The sequence below is a fragment of the Macaca nemestrina genome, chromosome 2 (genome assembly GCF_043159975.1).
Source record: "Macaca nemestrina isolate mMacNem1 chromosome 2, mMacNem.hap1, whole genome shotgun sequence".
NCBI lineage: Eukaryota > Metazoa > Chordata > Mammalia > Primates > Cercopithecidae > Macaca > Macaca nemestrina.
In genome coordinates, this window is record NC_092126.1 from 32,623,503 (window position 1) to 32,641,108 (window position 17,606).

Genomic DNA, 17,606 nt, shown 5'->3' on the forward strand with positions numbered 1-17,606 from the left:
CTGGCCAGGGACAATGCCAGAATTGGGAGGGGACTTAGAGATCATGTGGCCCAGTGTTCTCAAACGTGGCAGTCACAGGGCATGTGAATGTAATAGATGGCATTAATAGCCGCAATTCTTCCCACCTCCCTGTGTCTACACCCTTTCCAATCTCTTTTGCAACTCCTCCCATCAATTTTGGGGAATGGATTTCCCCACTTACTCCTTCATTCTGAACTTAGCTTTCTAACTTGCTTTGGCCAATGGCGTCTTAGCAATTGTGACAGAAGCATTTTGTTTCCTCTCTTATTCTTACACCCCTCTGCCTTTGCCATGACAACATGCCCAGGCTAGGCTGGTGGAGATGACATGGAGCAGAGCTGTCGCCCCCACTGTACTGTCAAGGCCATCCTAGATTAGCTGAACCTCAGTCAACTGCCAGGTGTATGAGGGAGCCAATCAAGACCAGAACTGTCCAGCCAAGGCCAGTCTAAAGCCAACCCAGACTTGTGAGCAAAATAAATGCTTATTAGTCATTGAGCTTTGGGATGGTTTGCTACAGAACATTACGGTGGCAGTAGTTCTGTCGCCCCCACTGTGCTGGCCAAGGCCATCCTAGATCAGCTGAACCTCACTCAACTGTCAGGTGTATGAGGGAGCCAATCAAGACCAGAACTGTCCAGCCAAGGCCAGTCTAAAGCCAACCTAGACTTGGGAGCAAAATAAATGCTTATTAGTCACTGAGTTTTGGGATGGTTTGCTATAGAACATTACGGTGGCAATAGTTAACTGAAGATAAAACTCCCTTCAGTGATGGACACCACCACTTCCCCACTAAGAAGGTTCAAGTCTAACTACTGTTGCCATCTGAGGGAACAAGCACATTGCAGAATAAGTAGCAGAGGATTTCTAGACTTAACATGTAATTTAATTCAATCCAAATGTATTCAGCACCCACTAGAGACACTACAGCAAATTAAAAAGGAATATGGCCACTGCCCACCTAGAAGTGTATACAGTGTAGCAGGGGAGCCAAGAGCACAGGTAAATGTGAGCACTGCGGAAGCAGAAGTGGAGGATGGAAGCAGGAGGGCAGGGCCACTTCCAGCCAAATGTCAGCTGGGAGTCACAGGTGTGTGTAGCACGGCATTCGAGGCGGAAGGAATCTGGTAAACTAAAGTGACAACAGGATATGTCTAGGGATTCAGTTTAACTGTTGCATGGTTCTCAGACCCAAAACTAAGCCTTCCTTTTCAGACCAAGTAAAATGGCCTCAGATATGATTCAGTTGTGAACTTCACACCTTTTAAAAACTGAAGTTCATCCTTCAGTTTTGAATGTCACACCTTTTAAAAGCTGAGGTATACTTCCTAACGATTATAAACACCAAATTAAAAAGGAATCCATTTAGTTAGCTATTTAGCCTTAAGCACAGAAGGTTCTTAAAAGAACCATATATTGCTCACTGATTTCTAAAAGAAAATGAAACCCACCAAGATATTAAATGTATTGCTGACCTTCACTTTTATTTAAATATAGTGATCTTTTAAGAGAACAAACAAAAAATACTTCACACAGCAAGTATTTTACATAAATGTAAACATGCATGTCTACTTCACAATTAAGCAAAAAAACTTTTAGGCACAAGATTTTAAAAATAAAGAATGAGACAACGAAACCAAGACAGAAATAACAGAAGTAACAAAAACTCACATTTCATAACTCTTCAATTGGTCTTGTCTTCCAACCTATTGGTTAAGGCCTGAGTTTCAGAAATCCTACCTTCCTCGCCAAATAGAAACATCCACTTTGGCTGTATATAACATTATCCACGTAACACACTAATTCTCTTTCAAAATAATGCAATAAATACATCATTCATACACACACACACACACACACACACACACACGCACACAGACCCCCACACCCACACCCTGCTGAACCAGCTTCTCAAATAGGAAAATAGGGATTTTGGAATTTTCAAGTTTTCCTACAACCGAAGCACATACACACACGTTAACACCTTACACAGAAAAAATGGTTCCGCTACAGAAATAAAATCGTTAATGAGTGGCATGATTACAAACATCTAGTTCATTTGTATTAAGTTTCCTCAATCACAACTTTTACTAAGGCTTACTAAGCACCTCAGATACTTCAGATTTAATTAAGTCTTTCATCTCATCTAATGACCCACAGTACAGTAGACATTGTACAGCGCAAAGAAAAGGCAATTTTAACAATTCAGTTAAAGATTTCTAAATCATGAAAGTCAGCATGGATACTTTCAGCTGTCTCCAAATGCCTGGAATGTTTTCCTATGTCTATCCACTGCACTTCACTGGCTGGGTAGTTTTCTCTGCCTTCTCCCCAACCAGGCTACAACCATTTGAATGTCCATTCCTGTAGATACCCCAAGGAAGAGATGAGAATGACAGTCCCTGCTTTTTTTTTTTTCTTTTTGTAGCAACAGGGTCTCACAATGTTGCCCAGGCTGGTCTCAAACTCCTAGACTCAAGCAATCCTCCCACCTCGGCCTCCCAAAGTGCTGGGATTACAGGCATGAGTCACCACACCCAGCCCAGTCCCTGCTTTTCAGGAGCTCATACCAACCAGAGTTCAAGGAAAAAAAAAAAAATAAAAAAAAAATAAAAAGTCAGTATGTACATACAGGGCACTCCATGTGGGCTGAAAAAAGACAAGAGTCCACAAAGATGGCACCCACAGAGCCTCAGAAGTGGGGTTTGGAGGGAGAGAGACGGAGAATGAGATAAGGCACAGAGGCAGGAAGAACAAGTCCGGTTTGGCTGGCAGGAGGGCATCTGTGAGAAGCCATCTGTGAAGCCAAATTCTTGACTTCCAAAAAGAAAAGATTCCTTCTCTGGTGGGTAAAGCTGGAGGGCAGAGGGCAGAACCACCAAAGGCTTTGTGCAGAGAACAAAACTGAAGCCGTGCTAGAGAAAAACCAGACGGTGTTGGGCAGGACAGATGACAGGACAGAGGGTCTGAAGCTCAGGAAGCTTGACTCACCAAGCCAGTGCCCCATGCAAGCATTTCCTATAGAAACATGTCTTGACTCAACATGCCAAAAACCACAGTTCTGTCTACGGAAATCAAGGCTTTCAGAGAAAAGTTGGTGGGGGAGAGAGACAGAGAGAGGCTTAAATAGATATTTTTAGTTCAAGTTCCTAGAACCTGCCCCAGTTTGAGCAAGTTAAGAGCAGTGAAACAATTCCTACATCCAGTAACAATTCAAGTCTCCTAATTGTGACCTTGCGAAACCTTCCCTGAGCTGTCATTACCAAGGAATTATAAAGCAATTATCAATCCACTATAAATAAGTTCCTACCTGCCTTTAAATCCACCAAAATCTCATGATGGGCTGAGAGCCCAGCATGGGGTCCTAGTGTAGACCTGTTACCTACACTAGGGTAGATGGTGTGAGCATGCTGCTGGGCAGTGGTTCCCTGGGCTCTGGGCTCACTATCACGATGAAACAGTTGACTCTATGAGGTTTCACTGTGACCAAAGCCCCCACCACAGACCACCTATTTCCTTTGTCCAGACTGCTTCCCGTCCACTAGCTGGGGAGGGAGAGGCCATATGAGTGGAGGGACCTGTGGAGGAAAAATTATTATTACTATCTTGATGTCCACTGAACCAAAGTGGATGGAAATTTCTCAGGACATACTCATCCAAACTACAAAAACAGGCTACTCCATACTGATTACAGGATGATTTATCACACATTCATCAAATATAGAACATTGACTAGTGACCAGTTTCCTCCAACAACAGATCCATTTGGAAACGGCACACTGTAGAAGGCAATCTTGTGACTTTCTTCTAGTTGTATATAAAAAATACAAATCGGTTGGGGAGTCAGGTACAAACAGTGGTACAAAAGCATGAACAGATATGCCTGATCAAAGAATGTGCTCACTTCATATTGCAGAACTTCTATCTAGATTCTGATTTTTAGAAACTCACTGCTGGTTCATTTGTTCGGAGAGGTTTCTTCACATCTCTCTTCCACTCCTACCTCCCCCTGCTAAAATCCACTGACTGAAGAATACTTAGTATGGATCCACATGGAACCAAAAGCCCCAACTGAATGGAGTCACATGCATTAGCACAGTGGCTACCGGTTTCATCTGCTCACCCAGCCTCATGTATTTAGGGACTGAATTCAAGCTAGAAGCACCCAACACTTTTGTCTTTTGGAATCTAATCAAAGTGCCCATGTACATCTAAAAGTCCCATGTATAGGAATCTCTTGATTCCTACAAATGAGACTCAAGGGAGAGAACAGTGAGGAAAGCCCGGAGAGGGGGCAGAAGACTGGCCACAAGCCGGGTGTGTACTTCCCTTTTTTAGTCTGTAAATGACAGGTTGAGCTCGCAGGACTCCATGGTCCTCACCAGCTGACACTCAAGGACTCCATTCTGTATTCTGAGGTCCATTTCTATCTAGGCTTGTCAGGCTGAGTCAGACAAAACTTCCTTACCACTTTGTGTCAACAATTTAAAGTGGTTTTAACATATTTCTATGATGTAGTTTGAGGTTTCCCTCTCTCTCCTACCCCTCAAAGACTTTCATTTTACTGGTACCAACCACTTGGCCAAACGGATGGCTGCTGAGGTTTAAAATTGAATCTCTGGCCTGGTGAAGATATGGCCTTTGAGTAACCTAGACCAGGGCACATTTATCTGTTTTTCATTAACAATGTTAACTAAATAGAAATATAATTCTGTTAGCTCTTCTACAGGTCTACTTAAACTTTGAAAGATGAGATTGTTCAAAAATGACACAAGAAAATCACCCATCACCACTAAGTTAAAGACTTGAATATGTGAGAGCTCCAGAGCCTCAAACTCCTACTACAGTCACTGATCCATAACATTTTCCTCTTGGCAATGGACACCACGCCAAAGTAGCTCGGTCTTGCGGCATGTTTGTGCACCAAAAAGTAGATTTCGAAAGATCCAGCACTAGTCATCACTGTCACTGCCAGACTCACTCAACTGCAAGTCATTTCCTATTTAAAAAAAAAAAAAAAAAGTAAAATTGTAGAATCAAACAAAAGTACAGAATTTGAAAATGACTTCCTCACAATTTTTTTGGTTAATTGCCTTGGCTATCACACTACAGTAAAACCTTGTTAGTTCAACTTAGGGAAGAAAACCAGTTTGGCTCACTGAAACAAAACGATGCTTTTGGTTATCTGCAACGCACAACAATACTGCTTATTAGGGTAGAGGAAAGGAGAAGTAAGCTAGATAGCTTTTAAATGGTTTAATAAATAGCAAGAAAATATTTAAAATATGGCTGAGTGCAGTGGCTCATGCCTGTAATCCCAGCACTTTGGGAGGCCGAGGCGGGCAGATCATTTGAGGCCAGGAGTTGGAGACCAGCCTGGTCAAACCCTGTCTCGACTAAAAATACAAAAATTAGCCAGGCATGGTGGCACATGCCTATAGTCCCAACCACTCGGGAGGCTGAGGCAGGAGAAATCAACTGAACCCGGGAGGCGGAGCTTGTAGTGAGCCGAGATTGCACAACTGCACTCCAGCCTGGGCGACAGAGCGAGACTCCATCTCAAAAAAAAAAAAAAAAAGAAAACATTTAAAATAACTGATTCACCATTCAGTAGAACTGATCACATTAAGTTGCTTTATAAAGGCAACTTAAGAAAATATCCAGTAGGCTTCTCATTAAGAAAGGTGAATACTGTTAACACCAGTAATATGCTAATGCAGTTTCTGCTCCGGCACACCTCTGTCCAGGATAGTCACGTTATCTTAAACTTCAAATCTGAACTAACGAGCTTTACAAAGCCCAGATTCTTGTTTACTATGCAGAATTTAGAATATAACTACTCAACATTTCAATCTAATACAATAGGAATACATATAACAGAATCCCAGTTGATACTACTTGTAACAAAAGGGATTTTCTTTATTTCCAAATTGCTAATCTCTAGGCCAGTTCTCCTCAAAGTCTATTTTGAGGACTCTAGGGTCCATGAAACCCTTTTGGGGAGTCTGATCCTGAGGTCACCCCTTTTCTAATTACCTACAATGCCAGATTTTCTTCATATACTTCAGTCTATGTTAAAGATGGGGCACATATGGCAATGTCTTGAGATATTTTTGGTTGTCATGCGGCTGGGGAGGTGGGAGGAGATTGGTACTGGCATCTAGGGGGTAGAGGTCAGGGATGCTCTTAAATATCCTACAATGTGCAGGACAACCTCCCATAAAGAAGACTTATCTGGTCCAAACCGTCCATAGTGCTGAGGTTGAGATTATCTCTGCCTGGTCCACAATAGTTGGATTAACTAGGTTAACTTCCCCACTGTTGCCTCTAGACCTTCCAACTTCCTCAAAGGAAGATGTACCAAGAGAGAACATTCATCAGGGTTCCAAAGAGAGAAAAGCATAGAAAATTAGCCCTCTGCTCACCTTCAAAACAAATAAATTTTTGTTCTTGTTTTCCTGTTTTACTTTAGTATCAACTGCATCAAAAGCCACTGAGGCTGGGCATGGTGGCTCATGCTTGTAATCCCAGCACTTCAGGAGTTGGGGAGATTACTTGTACTCAGGAGGAGTTCAAGACAAGCCTGGGCAAAACAGTAAGACCTTGTCTCCACTGAAAATGTTTAAAATGGCCGGGTGTGGTGGCTCATGCCTATAATCTCGGCACTTTGGGAAGCCAAGGTAGGTGGATCGCTTGAGTCTAGGAGTTTGAGACCAGCCTCGGCAACATGGCGAAACCCTGTCTCTACAAAAAAATAAAAAGATCATGCCACTGCACTCCAGCCTGGACAACACAGCAAGACTCTGTCTGAAGGAAAGGAAAAAAAAAGCCACCACACTGTCTGGGGACAGCAGATTCTTTTTTATAAAAGTTCAAGATAGGCCAGGTGTGGTGGTTTACACCTGTAATCCCAGCACTTTGGGAGGCCGAGGCAGGCAGATATTTGAGGCCAGGAGTTGGAGACCAGCCTGGCCAACATGGCAAAACCCCATCTCTAATAAAAATACAAAAATTAGCCAGGTGTGGTGGGACATGCTTGTAATCCCAGCTACTTGGGAATCTGAAGCAGGAGAATCGCTTGAACCCAAGAGGTGGAGGTTGCAGTAAGCCAAGATTGCACCACTGCACTCCAATCTGGGCGATAGAGTGAGACTCCGTCTCCAAAAAAAAAGAAAAACCAACAGGCAGAGAGCAGTATGGTGGCAGGTAGCTCCCCGAAAGCCTGGTATAAAAGCAAAAACGCCTACCTGTTCATGTTTTAGTGTTTTCCAGAATTCACACACACCGGTATGAGCCAGTAGGGAATAGAAATAGAAAGAACAGATTTTTCATCTCATTTCCCTTTTTTACTGTTTAGTAACTCACACCTTTCTGCTCCTAATTATTTTTAACAAGATCCTCTCCTATGCCTTAAACATCTTTAGGTTTGTAAGTTCTGGCATAGGATAAATAGAAGCTGCACCTATGGCCCTCTCTCAGTCATAAAAGGGGGCACACACTTACTGAGGGTGTTCATGAGCTGGTTGCTTCCTTGTGGCCGGCTGGTTCCGTTGGCAACGGCAGGCCTACTGTTGTAGGGCTGCTGGTGTGAAGGTTGCGGAGGAGAGGCTGGGCCATTGTCCTCGCCTCCACTGCTGGAGCTGTCGTCATCACTTCCCGAAGAGCTCTCAGAGTCTGAAGAGCTGCTCCCACTGCTGCTGCTCATCTGTTCGATAATGTCAACTTCAGCCCTTAGCTCTGGAATAAATGATATGATGTGGATCAGCACAGCAGCCGTTTTCAAGGCAGTGCATTGGAGCTTCTATAACTAGTAAATCAGCAAAACCAACAGCAATAAGAAATAATTTAAAACAAAGTCCTTAAAATTCCTTAAAAAACATACAAACAAAATTACCAAAACCAAAACACAACCTGTTTCCAGAGACACAATGGAAACATTAAATTCACTCAAAATAAACAAAAAGCAAGACTGTTTCAGAATAATGGCTGTTCTGTGTAAGAAATTAATTAAGTCCATTTGCCTTTATCTACTAAAAGGAGAATTATGAATATTATGAACTATGGGATACAAGTGTAATTCCCACATAAGAGAAGACAAATATTATGTAAAGTGGTTGAAAAATATCTGACTAGGAGTTGAAAGGTCTGAATGCTTGTTTTGGATTTACCTCTAACCAGCAGTGACACCCAGGTAGAAGTCAATGAATTTTCTTTTTTTTTTTTTTTTTTTTTTTTGAGACGGAGTCTCGCTCTGTCGCCCAGGTTGGAGTGCAGTGGCACGATATCGGCTCACTGCAAGCTCCACCTCCCGGGTTCACGCCATTCTCCCGCCTCAGCCTCCGAGTAGCTGGGACTACAGGCGCCCGCCACCACGCCCGGCTAGTTTTTTGTATTTTTAGTAGAGACGGGGTTTCTACTAGACCATCTAGCCAGGATGGTCTCGATCTCCTGACCTCGTGATCCACCCGCCTCGGCCTCCCAAAGTGCTGGGATTACAGGCTTGAGCCACCGCGCCCGGCCAAAGTCAATGAATTTTCTAAGCCACTCTGGAAAAATGAAAGCCAGACAGCCTCTAAGGTCCTTTCCAGCTCTCATGTCCCATAAATAAACGGAGGCTTGCAGGAAGAACCACGGTGACTAAAGACAAATAGTAAAACAACATTCTTCCTCTTCACATATCTGACTGACAGCCATGCCTGTCAGGTACTGCATTTTTTACAGATATAAACTAGGGAAGGAAAAACAAGCCTTACCTAACCATTTCAATGTTAACTAACCATTTCAAAAAAGGTGCCAGATTTTCCTGTCCAAGCACACACACCACGTGGCCTTAAATGGCTATGGCTCCTTTAAGCGTAATTGGCAACAACTAACCACTCATGCTCTGATTCCTATTCAACCTAAGTGAAAACTTCTGTAACAGCATTCCAGTATCCATGAGGAAAAAAAAAACAAGGGACAAAACAACTGTGCACAATGCAGAGTGATGTCTGCAGCCGTTCTACAGGGTAGAAAAGGCAAACTTCCCAGGGACAACTCTTTACCTTTCCCTACTATTATTATGGATTTAGCTGTTTTATAAAACTTATAAATATGAAATATGACACTTGGCCTCACAACTTCTAAAGAGTCTGGAGGACTAAAACCATTCATCGTGTGAAGGAGATAGCCAAGGTAAGCTTCTTTGTCTCGGGTTTGCAGTGGAGAGAACCAAACCAGACCTTTAAGTCTTTCTGGGAGAGTATCTGTTTCTATTGGTCCTCATGGCCTCTTTCATATTTACACACTTCCTGTTAGCACAGAACATTTGCTTATGGTATTTTAAACGGCACTTTAATCCTTGTTTTTTTTCCCCAAAAAAGAGATGTTATTGCCCAGGCTGGAGTTCAGTAGCTACCAACAGTACCAACAGGCACGATCATAGCACACTGTAGCCTCGAACTCCCAATTTCAAGCGATCTTCCTGTCTCACGGTAGCTGAAACTACAAGTGTGCAGCACCATGGTCAGCTCCTCCAGCCTCTATACCAATGTAAAGCTCAGAAATGTTGCCACCTACGCTTAGTTTTCACCTCCAACACCTAGAATCCTTCCTTTCTCCGGAGCCTTGGATATGCCATATGGAGCCATATGTAGCTTTAGATGGAAGTCATGGTTGTTTAAATCCTAGGCCTCTAAGCAGAATGCTACCAAGATAGCCACAAACTCAAGTCACTATTCCAGGACTCACCCTTGTCAAATGAGATAAATGGTAGAAGCCCCCACCCTCCCCATTTCTCAACAGTGAGCTCTGCAGACATTTTTTTGATGGCATTGAATGCCCCAGCCACCGTATCAATACAGCAGCCATGTGATCTCCACAAGGAAATCAACACTCTACTCCAAGTTGCTATCGTGGATCCAGAAAACGTTCTCTACCTCTTTTGATGTCATCCAACTGAGGTTCAGGTGAGGGGTTATCTTTCAAGGGAGAAGTTTTGGGTCCAACTGGAGGCTTCGTTGGAGCTCTGAATGGCATAGGTGGTGGAGGTGGTGGTGGCTGTGACGTCTGTGGAGGACGAGTGGGCTGCTGTTCCATTCGGGCCTGGATTTTACTGCTGCCCTCAGCTCTGAAAGGAGATACAGACATTAAATTAGAAGGGCAAAAACAGTGGTTCTCAAATTTGTCCAGGTGACTGAAAACTCGTAAGTCTCTGTAGAACCCCATACTCTTTCCAGACCACTTCAAAATATTGATATTTGCAATTTTATCATGTGAGCTATTCATTCAACATTTGAGTGTCTACTGTAATCCAGTACTATGTTATGTATCAGAGATAGATGAATAGAATATTTACTGCCCTCGATGAGCTCAAATGTATAGCAAACAAATGTAGGATACAATGCAACTGTGAGAATCCATTTTACTAGTAGAAAATACATTCACAGCATCCCTTAACAATGAGGGTAAGTTCTGAGAATTGCATCATGAGGTGATTTCATCCTGCAAACAGCAGAGTGTACTTACACAAACCTAGATAGCATATAATTTTTTCACATGAAAACCCAAATGTCCCACCACCATTACTGAATATCAATCATTTCCCCTACTTGATCTGCAATGCCAATATCAAGTGCCATGTATCAGGTTTCCATACATGCTCCATTAGAATCTTAAGGGACCACTGTCATATATGGAGGTCACTATTGACCGAAACATCATTATGTAGTTATAATCATGAGTGCATGAGCTCCTAAATAAAGTAGCTCTTAAAATACTGCCCAGCTTGCAAATTTTCCATTATCTATATACTGCTTGTTCATTTCATCACATGCCAGCTCTTGCTCACAGACAAGCAGAATTCCACCCCAAGCTGAGAATATTCTATCAGTTAACAATTTCTTTTGTAAATGGACTAGCCCGGTGCTTCTAAAACTTCTGTATATGCACAAATCACTTGGTGATCTCTGCAGATTCAGATCTAATAGGTGATGAGATTCTGCATATCATCTAGGTGATATGATACTGTTAGTTCCCGTATCACACTGCGTAGTAAGGGAATATACCATAACCATCAGATATTGGAGAAATAACAGTAGTATCTGGTTCACTATAGGTAATGAATACAAATAGAGTGGCAGGACAGGAGCAAGGGATTCTGCAACATACTCTCTGGGGTAGGTCAAGCTTTCTAACCCTCAGTCTCCGTATCTTTTTTTTTTTTAAAGATAATAGTAGCACCTTTCGTACTTGCTTCGGCAGCACATATACTAAAATTGGAACGATTCAGAGAAGATTGGCAGGGCCCCTGCACAAGCATGACACACAAATTCATGAAGGATTCCGTATTTTTAACAAAAGAAAACAAAATAATAATAATAGCACCTTTCTAAAAATTACTTGTTAGATAAAACAATGCATATAAAGCATCTAGCAGAGTGCCCGGGACATGATGCTCCCTCAATAAATGGTACCTATTTTTATTTTCTGTGGAATGAGTGAATGAAAAAAATGGCTTAATGAAGCATAAACAAAAAACATCAGGTTGTTACAATCTTTACAATTTAATGACTGTATAATAATAATTACTATATTATAAGTGAGCTATGATCATGCCACTGCACTCCAGCCTGGGTGACAGAGCAAGAGACCTCAACTCTTAACAAAAAAAACACCAAAAAAACAAAAAACTGTATTATATGGTAACAAATAGAACCACTAGGTTATTTCTATTTATAGAATGAATTTTTATTTTCAAATAAACTATTTAACTGGCTTCATTTTAGACATGTAATAACTGTTGAATTAAAGAGTTCACTATATTTAAAAATAGGCAAAGTTTTATTTTGGTATTATAGTGATCTCAAATGTATCTTGTAAAAAAATTAATGTTTTCACTCCAATTAAGTATAGTATATATTATTACTTCATAATTGTAAGTTTATAAGTTATCCCTTGGGTGGTACTGTAGCAATCACGAGATTAACAAAATTGGCTTAATTATAAAGTATATCCCTTTCCCCAATGGTTCCCATGTTTTAGGTCTTAAAAACATTATTTCTTTTTATTGCATTTGAGGAAGACATATTTTACTGATTTGTCTGAGAAGACACAGGTAGAGTTAAGACTACTGATAGAACACTATGAGCAAGCAGATGTTCACAACCTTATAAAAACTGAATAGATAACAGAGGTTTGGAAACATGACATAAACCTGCATCTGGCTATTCACATACCTTGTTTTCTTCACCTGAATGCTGCTACTGAGTTTTTCCAGCACATATTCACCAGTGTCATGATTAATAATAAGCACACAGTCTTTCTGGTAAGGCCGTTTGTTCCCCTTGAACACAGTCATGGGTGGTGTGGATCCCTATTTGCCACAAAAGTATAAGATGATCAAACTAAACATACCAGTCATGAATATCAACTGAATTTATAGATGACTCTACCTGATGAAATCTTTCATCAGAGCTATTCAAAAAGAATAGGTTGAACCGATTTCTATTTTTAACTCCTGGTTTCCCAGGCAAAAATAAAGGAGAAATAATATAGCAAGCATCTGTGAATGTGCAACACATTCTAAGTAATCAAAAAGGTAGTACAAAAATTTTAAATTACTATATACATTCTGAGAGAGAAAAATTAATTAACCATTACTTGTACTATACTAAGCAGAGTTATCTCTGTATAGTAAAACTGTGAGTGATCTCTTTACTTCTTTGTCATTAGAGAGACCAGGGTTTCCCCTTCTCATGTCAAGCAACCAACAGAGCATTTTCCAAGAGAAGATCATTATCCTGGTTGGCTCAGAATAAATAAATCATGTCACTCATCTGCCTAAGCCTTTCAGTCACTCCTCAATTGCTCTCAAGTCAAAGGATAAAATCTTTAAACTAGCCACTTGGCCTTGCACTACCAGGCCCTTCCCTGGCTCTCCACCTCACCCTGCGGCATACTCCCCTGCACATGTGCTTCGGAGCAGAAGGCAACTGGCTTCTCTCTGATCCTCAAACTCTCTCCTGCCTCTGGGCTTTAACAAGGCTTCCCGCCGGCTATATCCTGCCCCCTCTCTTTAAATGACCAAACCTCCAGATCTGCTCACAGCTTACTTCCTTAAGGAAGTAAGATTTTGTAGAATAACAGCTATATTTTCTTGTGTTTATTTAAACTCCAGACCATAAGCTCCACAAGGGCAAGAAATGTGCTTGTTTTGTCCAAGGTTGTATTCTTCATGCCTAGTAATGGGCCAGCGTGTGGGAGGCGTTTGATTAATATTTGTTGAATATAGTATTTAATACCTTGCTTAGAATAAAAAAAAACCGCTTGGCTCTTTGACTCCTTATTTATATAGTAAAAATATAGAGCTAGAAAGGACTTTAGGGACCATTTATCTAAACCTTTCATTTTACATATGGGAAACTAAGGTCCAAAGGGAGATGATGTAACTTGCCAAAGGCAACGAGTAATCAAATAGCAGTTTGGATGGGCAATTTTTCCTCAGCACAAAACTTTCCAGATCTCTCTGTCCAGAGACTTTTCATTCTATCACCAGCTACCAAGAACTTATGTTCCAGAACAGGGGTGTGACATGCAATAAAACATGTTCGCTAAGAGCATCATGTGACCCTTTGGTGCTTTGTCATTAGTGCTGCCTTGGGTAGGGCTTCACAAAAGTCTTTCTCTGCAAGGGTTCTTAATCCAGCTTTCAATTTAGTTCTTCATCCCTAAATCAGCTGAGTGTGTCAATCTCTGGCTCTTGCCTGCCTTAACTCCTGGCTTGGTTGCCTCACACTCCTGAGCTGTTGTGGCCGTATAATCAGCAGGGCACCTAAGGCTTTTCTCTCTGGAGTTGCTTGGGAGAAAAGCTGTATCTCAAAGAGGGGCTAGGTGTGTCCAGACAGGAACCTTGTCTACTTAGTGGCAGATAGGGGAAAAGGAAGATTGGGGAAAATGACGAATAATCTTGAATCTTGAATAATCTTTTTTTTTTGAGAGGGAGTCTCACTCCATCGCCCAGGCTGGAGTGCAGTGGCGTGATCTTGGCTTACTGCAACCTCTACCTCCCAGCTCAAGTGATCCTCCCACCTCAGCTTCCCAAGCAGCTGGGACTACAGACATGCGCCATCACCCCCAGCTAATTTTTTTGTATTTTTGGTACAGACGGGGTTTCACCATGTTGCCCAGGCTGGTCTTGAACTCCTGAACTCAAGCTATCTACCCACTTCCACCTCCCAAAGTGCTAAGATTACAAGAATTATTTTTAAATCAAGCACCTGCCTAGCATGAAGTCCACCCCACCCCACTCCCCAAAATTCCTTTTTTCCCTTATGTTGCCACTTTAGAAATCTAAACATTTTTAAAAGTAGGAAGTTTAAATTGCAATAACATAAAAGATGAAGATCCATTGTGATCCTACATTTAAAAAAACAATGAAATAAACTCACAGGGATATGTGGCAGTGTAATTGTGACTTCATCTCCTTTGCCAACTTGAAGCTCTCCTTCACAGGAAGTGTCTATAGATGCTGGTTTAAAATCATCTAAAGGGAAAGGAAAGAAAACACTTACCCACCAGGTTACTTATAATAAGGGCCTCCTGGACATCTCCATTTAAGAATTAAATTTGTTATTACTCAGATGAATGAAAAATAAAAATAATTCAGAATTCTTAAAAACCGGTTTCATTATGGAAAACTTCAGATATACAAAAGTAGAGAAAATTGTACAATGAGCCCTGGTGTACCATTATCCAGTTTCTATTATTACCAACTCAGGGACAATCCTGTTTCATCTACACCTCTACAAACTTTTCCTCTGACCCCCTTTGGATTATTCTAGGGGGAAAAAAGAATTTACAGGCCATTTTATTAAAGATATTCCCTTCTCCCAAGGGAGAGATGAAAATGAAGATCTCATCATCCATAATAAGTTGCTTTTTTAGGGTTGTGAGGATCAAAAGTAACAGCATATGAAAAAGATCCTGTGACTGTAAACTCTATGAAATACGAAAGGCCACAGCATCATCAAAAGCTGATTTCACTCTGCATAGAAACTGTCAAAATTAGGATTTGCCATACTCAAGTTCCATAGCTGTTTTTTTTCTTTCTTTCTTTCTTTTTAAATAGTGATGGGCCTACGCTGCCCAGGCTGGTCTCAAACTCCTGGGCTCAAGCTATCTGCCCGCCTCGGCCTCCCAAAGTACTGGGATTATCGTGTCAGCCACCACTCTCAGCCAGTTCTGCAGCTTTAACCAAGACAATTCTGTAGTTCATAGCAGACAACTTAACTGTATCTCCACAAGTTATCCTGCTTGTGTTTCTAAACTGCAGTTAGAGTATAACATGAATAGCCATCTTAATTCACATTCACATCTGCCTCAAACTGCAGGGCAGGTGCACACATGAACTGTATGATTTAAATTCCACATTGCCCTTCACCAAAAGAGAACATCAACTTAGTAAACTCTTCAGGAAATGATGTTCTTATCTCATTCCCAATCTCCTCTCTGAAAGAGCTGGATCTGCTGTCAGTAGGAAGCATAGTAATGGCATGGCAAGTGACTACACAAAGATGGGATTTCATTATCTAAGACGCCCTCTTCACATGTGTTGAGTCACATCTATCAGGTCCTCTGACAAAAACAAGTCTTAACAACAGCGTTAGCGCCACGGAAACCAGAAGTTCATGAATCACGGAGGGATGCTCTGTCAGCCAATTCCTAACTGCCAAACCTTCACCCAGGACATAGGGTGGAAGTGCACTCTCAACAGAGTCTATAATCATGTAGAAAAAGGTCCGGCATAATGACTATTTCGCCATTCCTTACGCCTCCTCTCTTCTGCTTCCAAACATAGACCAATCTTTAACCTATCCCAGGCTCACGAACTCTGATTTGACTCTTTACCCACAAGGAACTTGGTCTGGAGGAAAAGCCCGTATGGTATAGGTGACCTCAAAAGACATCCATGTCAAATGAAGCACAGAAAGGAGATGGAAGAAAACTCTGAGGCGCAGAGAGGATGCCAATTCTTTGGCTGTAAAGGGGACAAAGCGCAGTATCTGGGAGTCCAGAACCAAGTCGGAGGAGGAAAGCAGGGAAGAGAAGGGGTTCGGAGGGAGTGGATGAGGGTCGTAATAAACAAGAAGCGTCTTTTAACTGTGGAGAACCCTGATGGGAGCATTGGAAAGGAGGGGAGGGGTTTCGAGGAAGAAGTGGACCCGGATAAGAGGGGGGAGGTTTGCCTTGGGGGAGGGACGTTTGCCTTAGGGGCGGGAGGTTTGCCTTAGGGGCGAGAGGTTTGCCTTAGGGGCGACGTCGGGGGAGGGGAGGGATGGAACCAAAACGAGGCCAAAGACCTTTGGAACTAGTGTTTGAGACTATAAAGTAGAAGAATAGTAGGGAGTGACGAAGATTTGGGAGAAATAATCTGGGTAAAAGAAGGGCCAACTCGAGGTCCCAAAGGATTGGGGGTTCGAGAGAAAGTAACTGACGCTGGCAGGGGGTTCCCTGGAATCTGAAGGGCCGAGAGAAGAAAGGAAGGAGTCAAGGTTGACATGTGGCGGCTTGAGCGGCTGAAGGGAACCGTGGGGAGCGCTGACTTACAACGAATAGTGTGAAAGGAGGCCCGCGGTCGCTTCTCGAAGCTCTCCCCGAGTCTCAGGCAATGTTCCTCGCGGTCCAGCAGCGGGTTCACGGTCCCATTCATGGCCCCGCACCGGCCTCGCACCCAGATCGGCGCTCTCCTGGCGCAGCCGCGATCGGAGCTTCCGGCGCTGGCGTCTGGGAGGACTGTGCTCCCGGGACACCGCTCTAGGGGGCAATGAGAGCAAAGCCGGCACCCACCCGGGTCCAGAAGCAAGTCCTGTTCTCTGCCTGGGGATAAAGGAAGAATCTGAAGGGGCAAGGCCGCGGGACTTCCGGCGTCGGGTAGGAACTTCCGGGTTCCTAGCGGAAGTGGCGGGGGCGGTGCCATGGCGAAAGAACTCCTCCCGGAGATTCCCAATTTGTGATTCTCAGAATTGGCTCAGGGTTGTTTCGCAGTTCCTCCCATATTCTGCCTCCGAGATCTGGGGCTGGCTGTAGGGTGAGTGCGCCTGGCCCTACCCCTACAGGTGAATTTAGGAACTGATGATGGTGATCCCTGAGCGTGGCTGACTAGATTAACGCGGGTAGGCTAGCCATCACGGACGCCCTCCTCAGGGTCCAGGGGCCCATGCGGCCTAGTCTATCCTGAGTGTCCTGAGATGGATCCTCGGGACCTCAGCCACGCGTCACTGGGTCTCTTTCTCCACTTTGCGCAGTGATGGCGGTGCGAGGGCCTCAGTCCCTGAAAAGTGACGTTCCCTCTGGTTCCTACGACAGCCTCTTGTGAGTGCGGTCAGGAAATGAGCCCACCCAGGCTTAGCTTCATTTCCCCCGAAAAAACGGAGCTCCGACCCTTGGGAAACAGTGACCTCACTTGTATCTGGCAATTGACCACCCGCTTCCAGCTAAGTCCATTGTGGTTTTTAAGTCACCCCTTTCGCGGTCACCGAAAATTGAGTAATATTTTCTTCGCAAGGTTTCCCAGTCAGTTCGTGAGAGCGTCCTTTTTTTTTCTAAAC

General features: G+C 42.9%; 2 protein-coding genes and 1 non-coding gene across 27 annotated transcripts in view; 2 read left to right on the top strand and 1 right to left on the bottom strand.

Annotated features, from left to right (window-relative positions):
- Positions 1 to 1,486: 1,486 nt before the first annotated feature.
- LOC105490402 (ELL associated factor 1) lies at positions 1,487 to 16,975 on the bottom strand. Its single transcript, XM_011755960.3, has 6 exons — positions 16,606 to 16,975; positions 14,448 to 14,542; positions 12,237 to 12,373; positions 9,939 to 10,129; positions 7,525 to 7,758; positions 1,487 to 5,020 (listed from the first exon to the last, which is right to left on the bottom strand). The coding sequence occupies exons 1-6, from the start codon at positions 16,973 to 16,975 to the stop codon at positions 4,974 to 4,976; spliced, it is 1,074 nt and encodes a 357-aa protein (XP_011754262.1). The 3' UTR covers positions 1,487 to 4,973.
- On the top strand, positions 11,247 to 11,353 carry LOC112428132 (U6 spliceosomal RNA). Its single transcript, XR_003020033.2, has one exon. It is a non-coding gene; the product is annotated as a U6 spliceosomal RNA (small nuclear RNA).
- The window catches only part of LOC105490403 (methyltransferase 6, tRNA N3-cytidine), a 52,226-nt gene continuing 51,415 nt past the window's right edge, over positions 16,796 to 17,606 (top strand). For 22 of the 25 annotated variants that reach the window (XR_011619670.1, XR_011619671.1, XR_011619672.1 and 19 more), the window contains exon 1: positions 16,951 to 17,086. The gene's annotated coding sequence lies outside the window, so the exon portion shown is untranslated. Of the gene's footprint in view, positions 16,930 to 16,950; positions 17,371 to 17,606 lie in introns of those variants that run through there. The other 3 variants (XM_011755963.3, XM_011755966.3, XM_011755962.3) reach the window with 3 other exon arrangements.

Bases quoted from the DNA above. Each gene is read 5' to 3' on its own strand.
- LOC105490402 (XM_011755960.3), bottom strand. From the start codon at position 16,975: ATGGCACCGCCCCCGCCACTTCCGCTAGGAACCCGGAAGTTCCTACCC. The intron at 12,374-14,447 runs GTGAGTTTATTT...TGTGGCAAATAG, and splicing joins TTACACTGCCACATATCCCT to GGATCCACACCACCCATGAC. The intron at 5,021-7,524 runs GTAAGTGTGTGC...TTTTTTAAATAG, and splicing joins CCAGCTCATGAACACCCTCA to GAAATGACTTGCAGTTGAGT.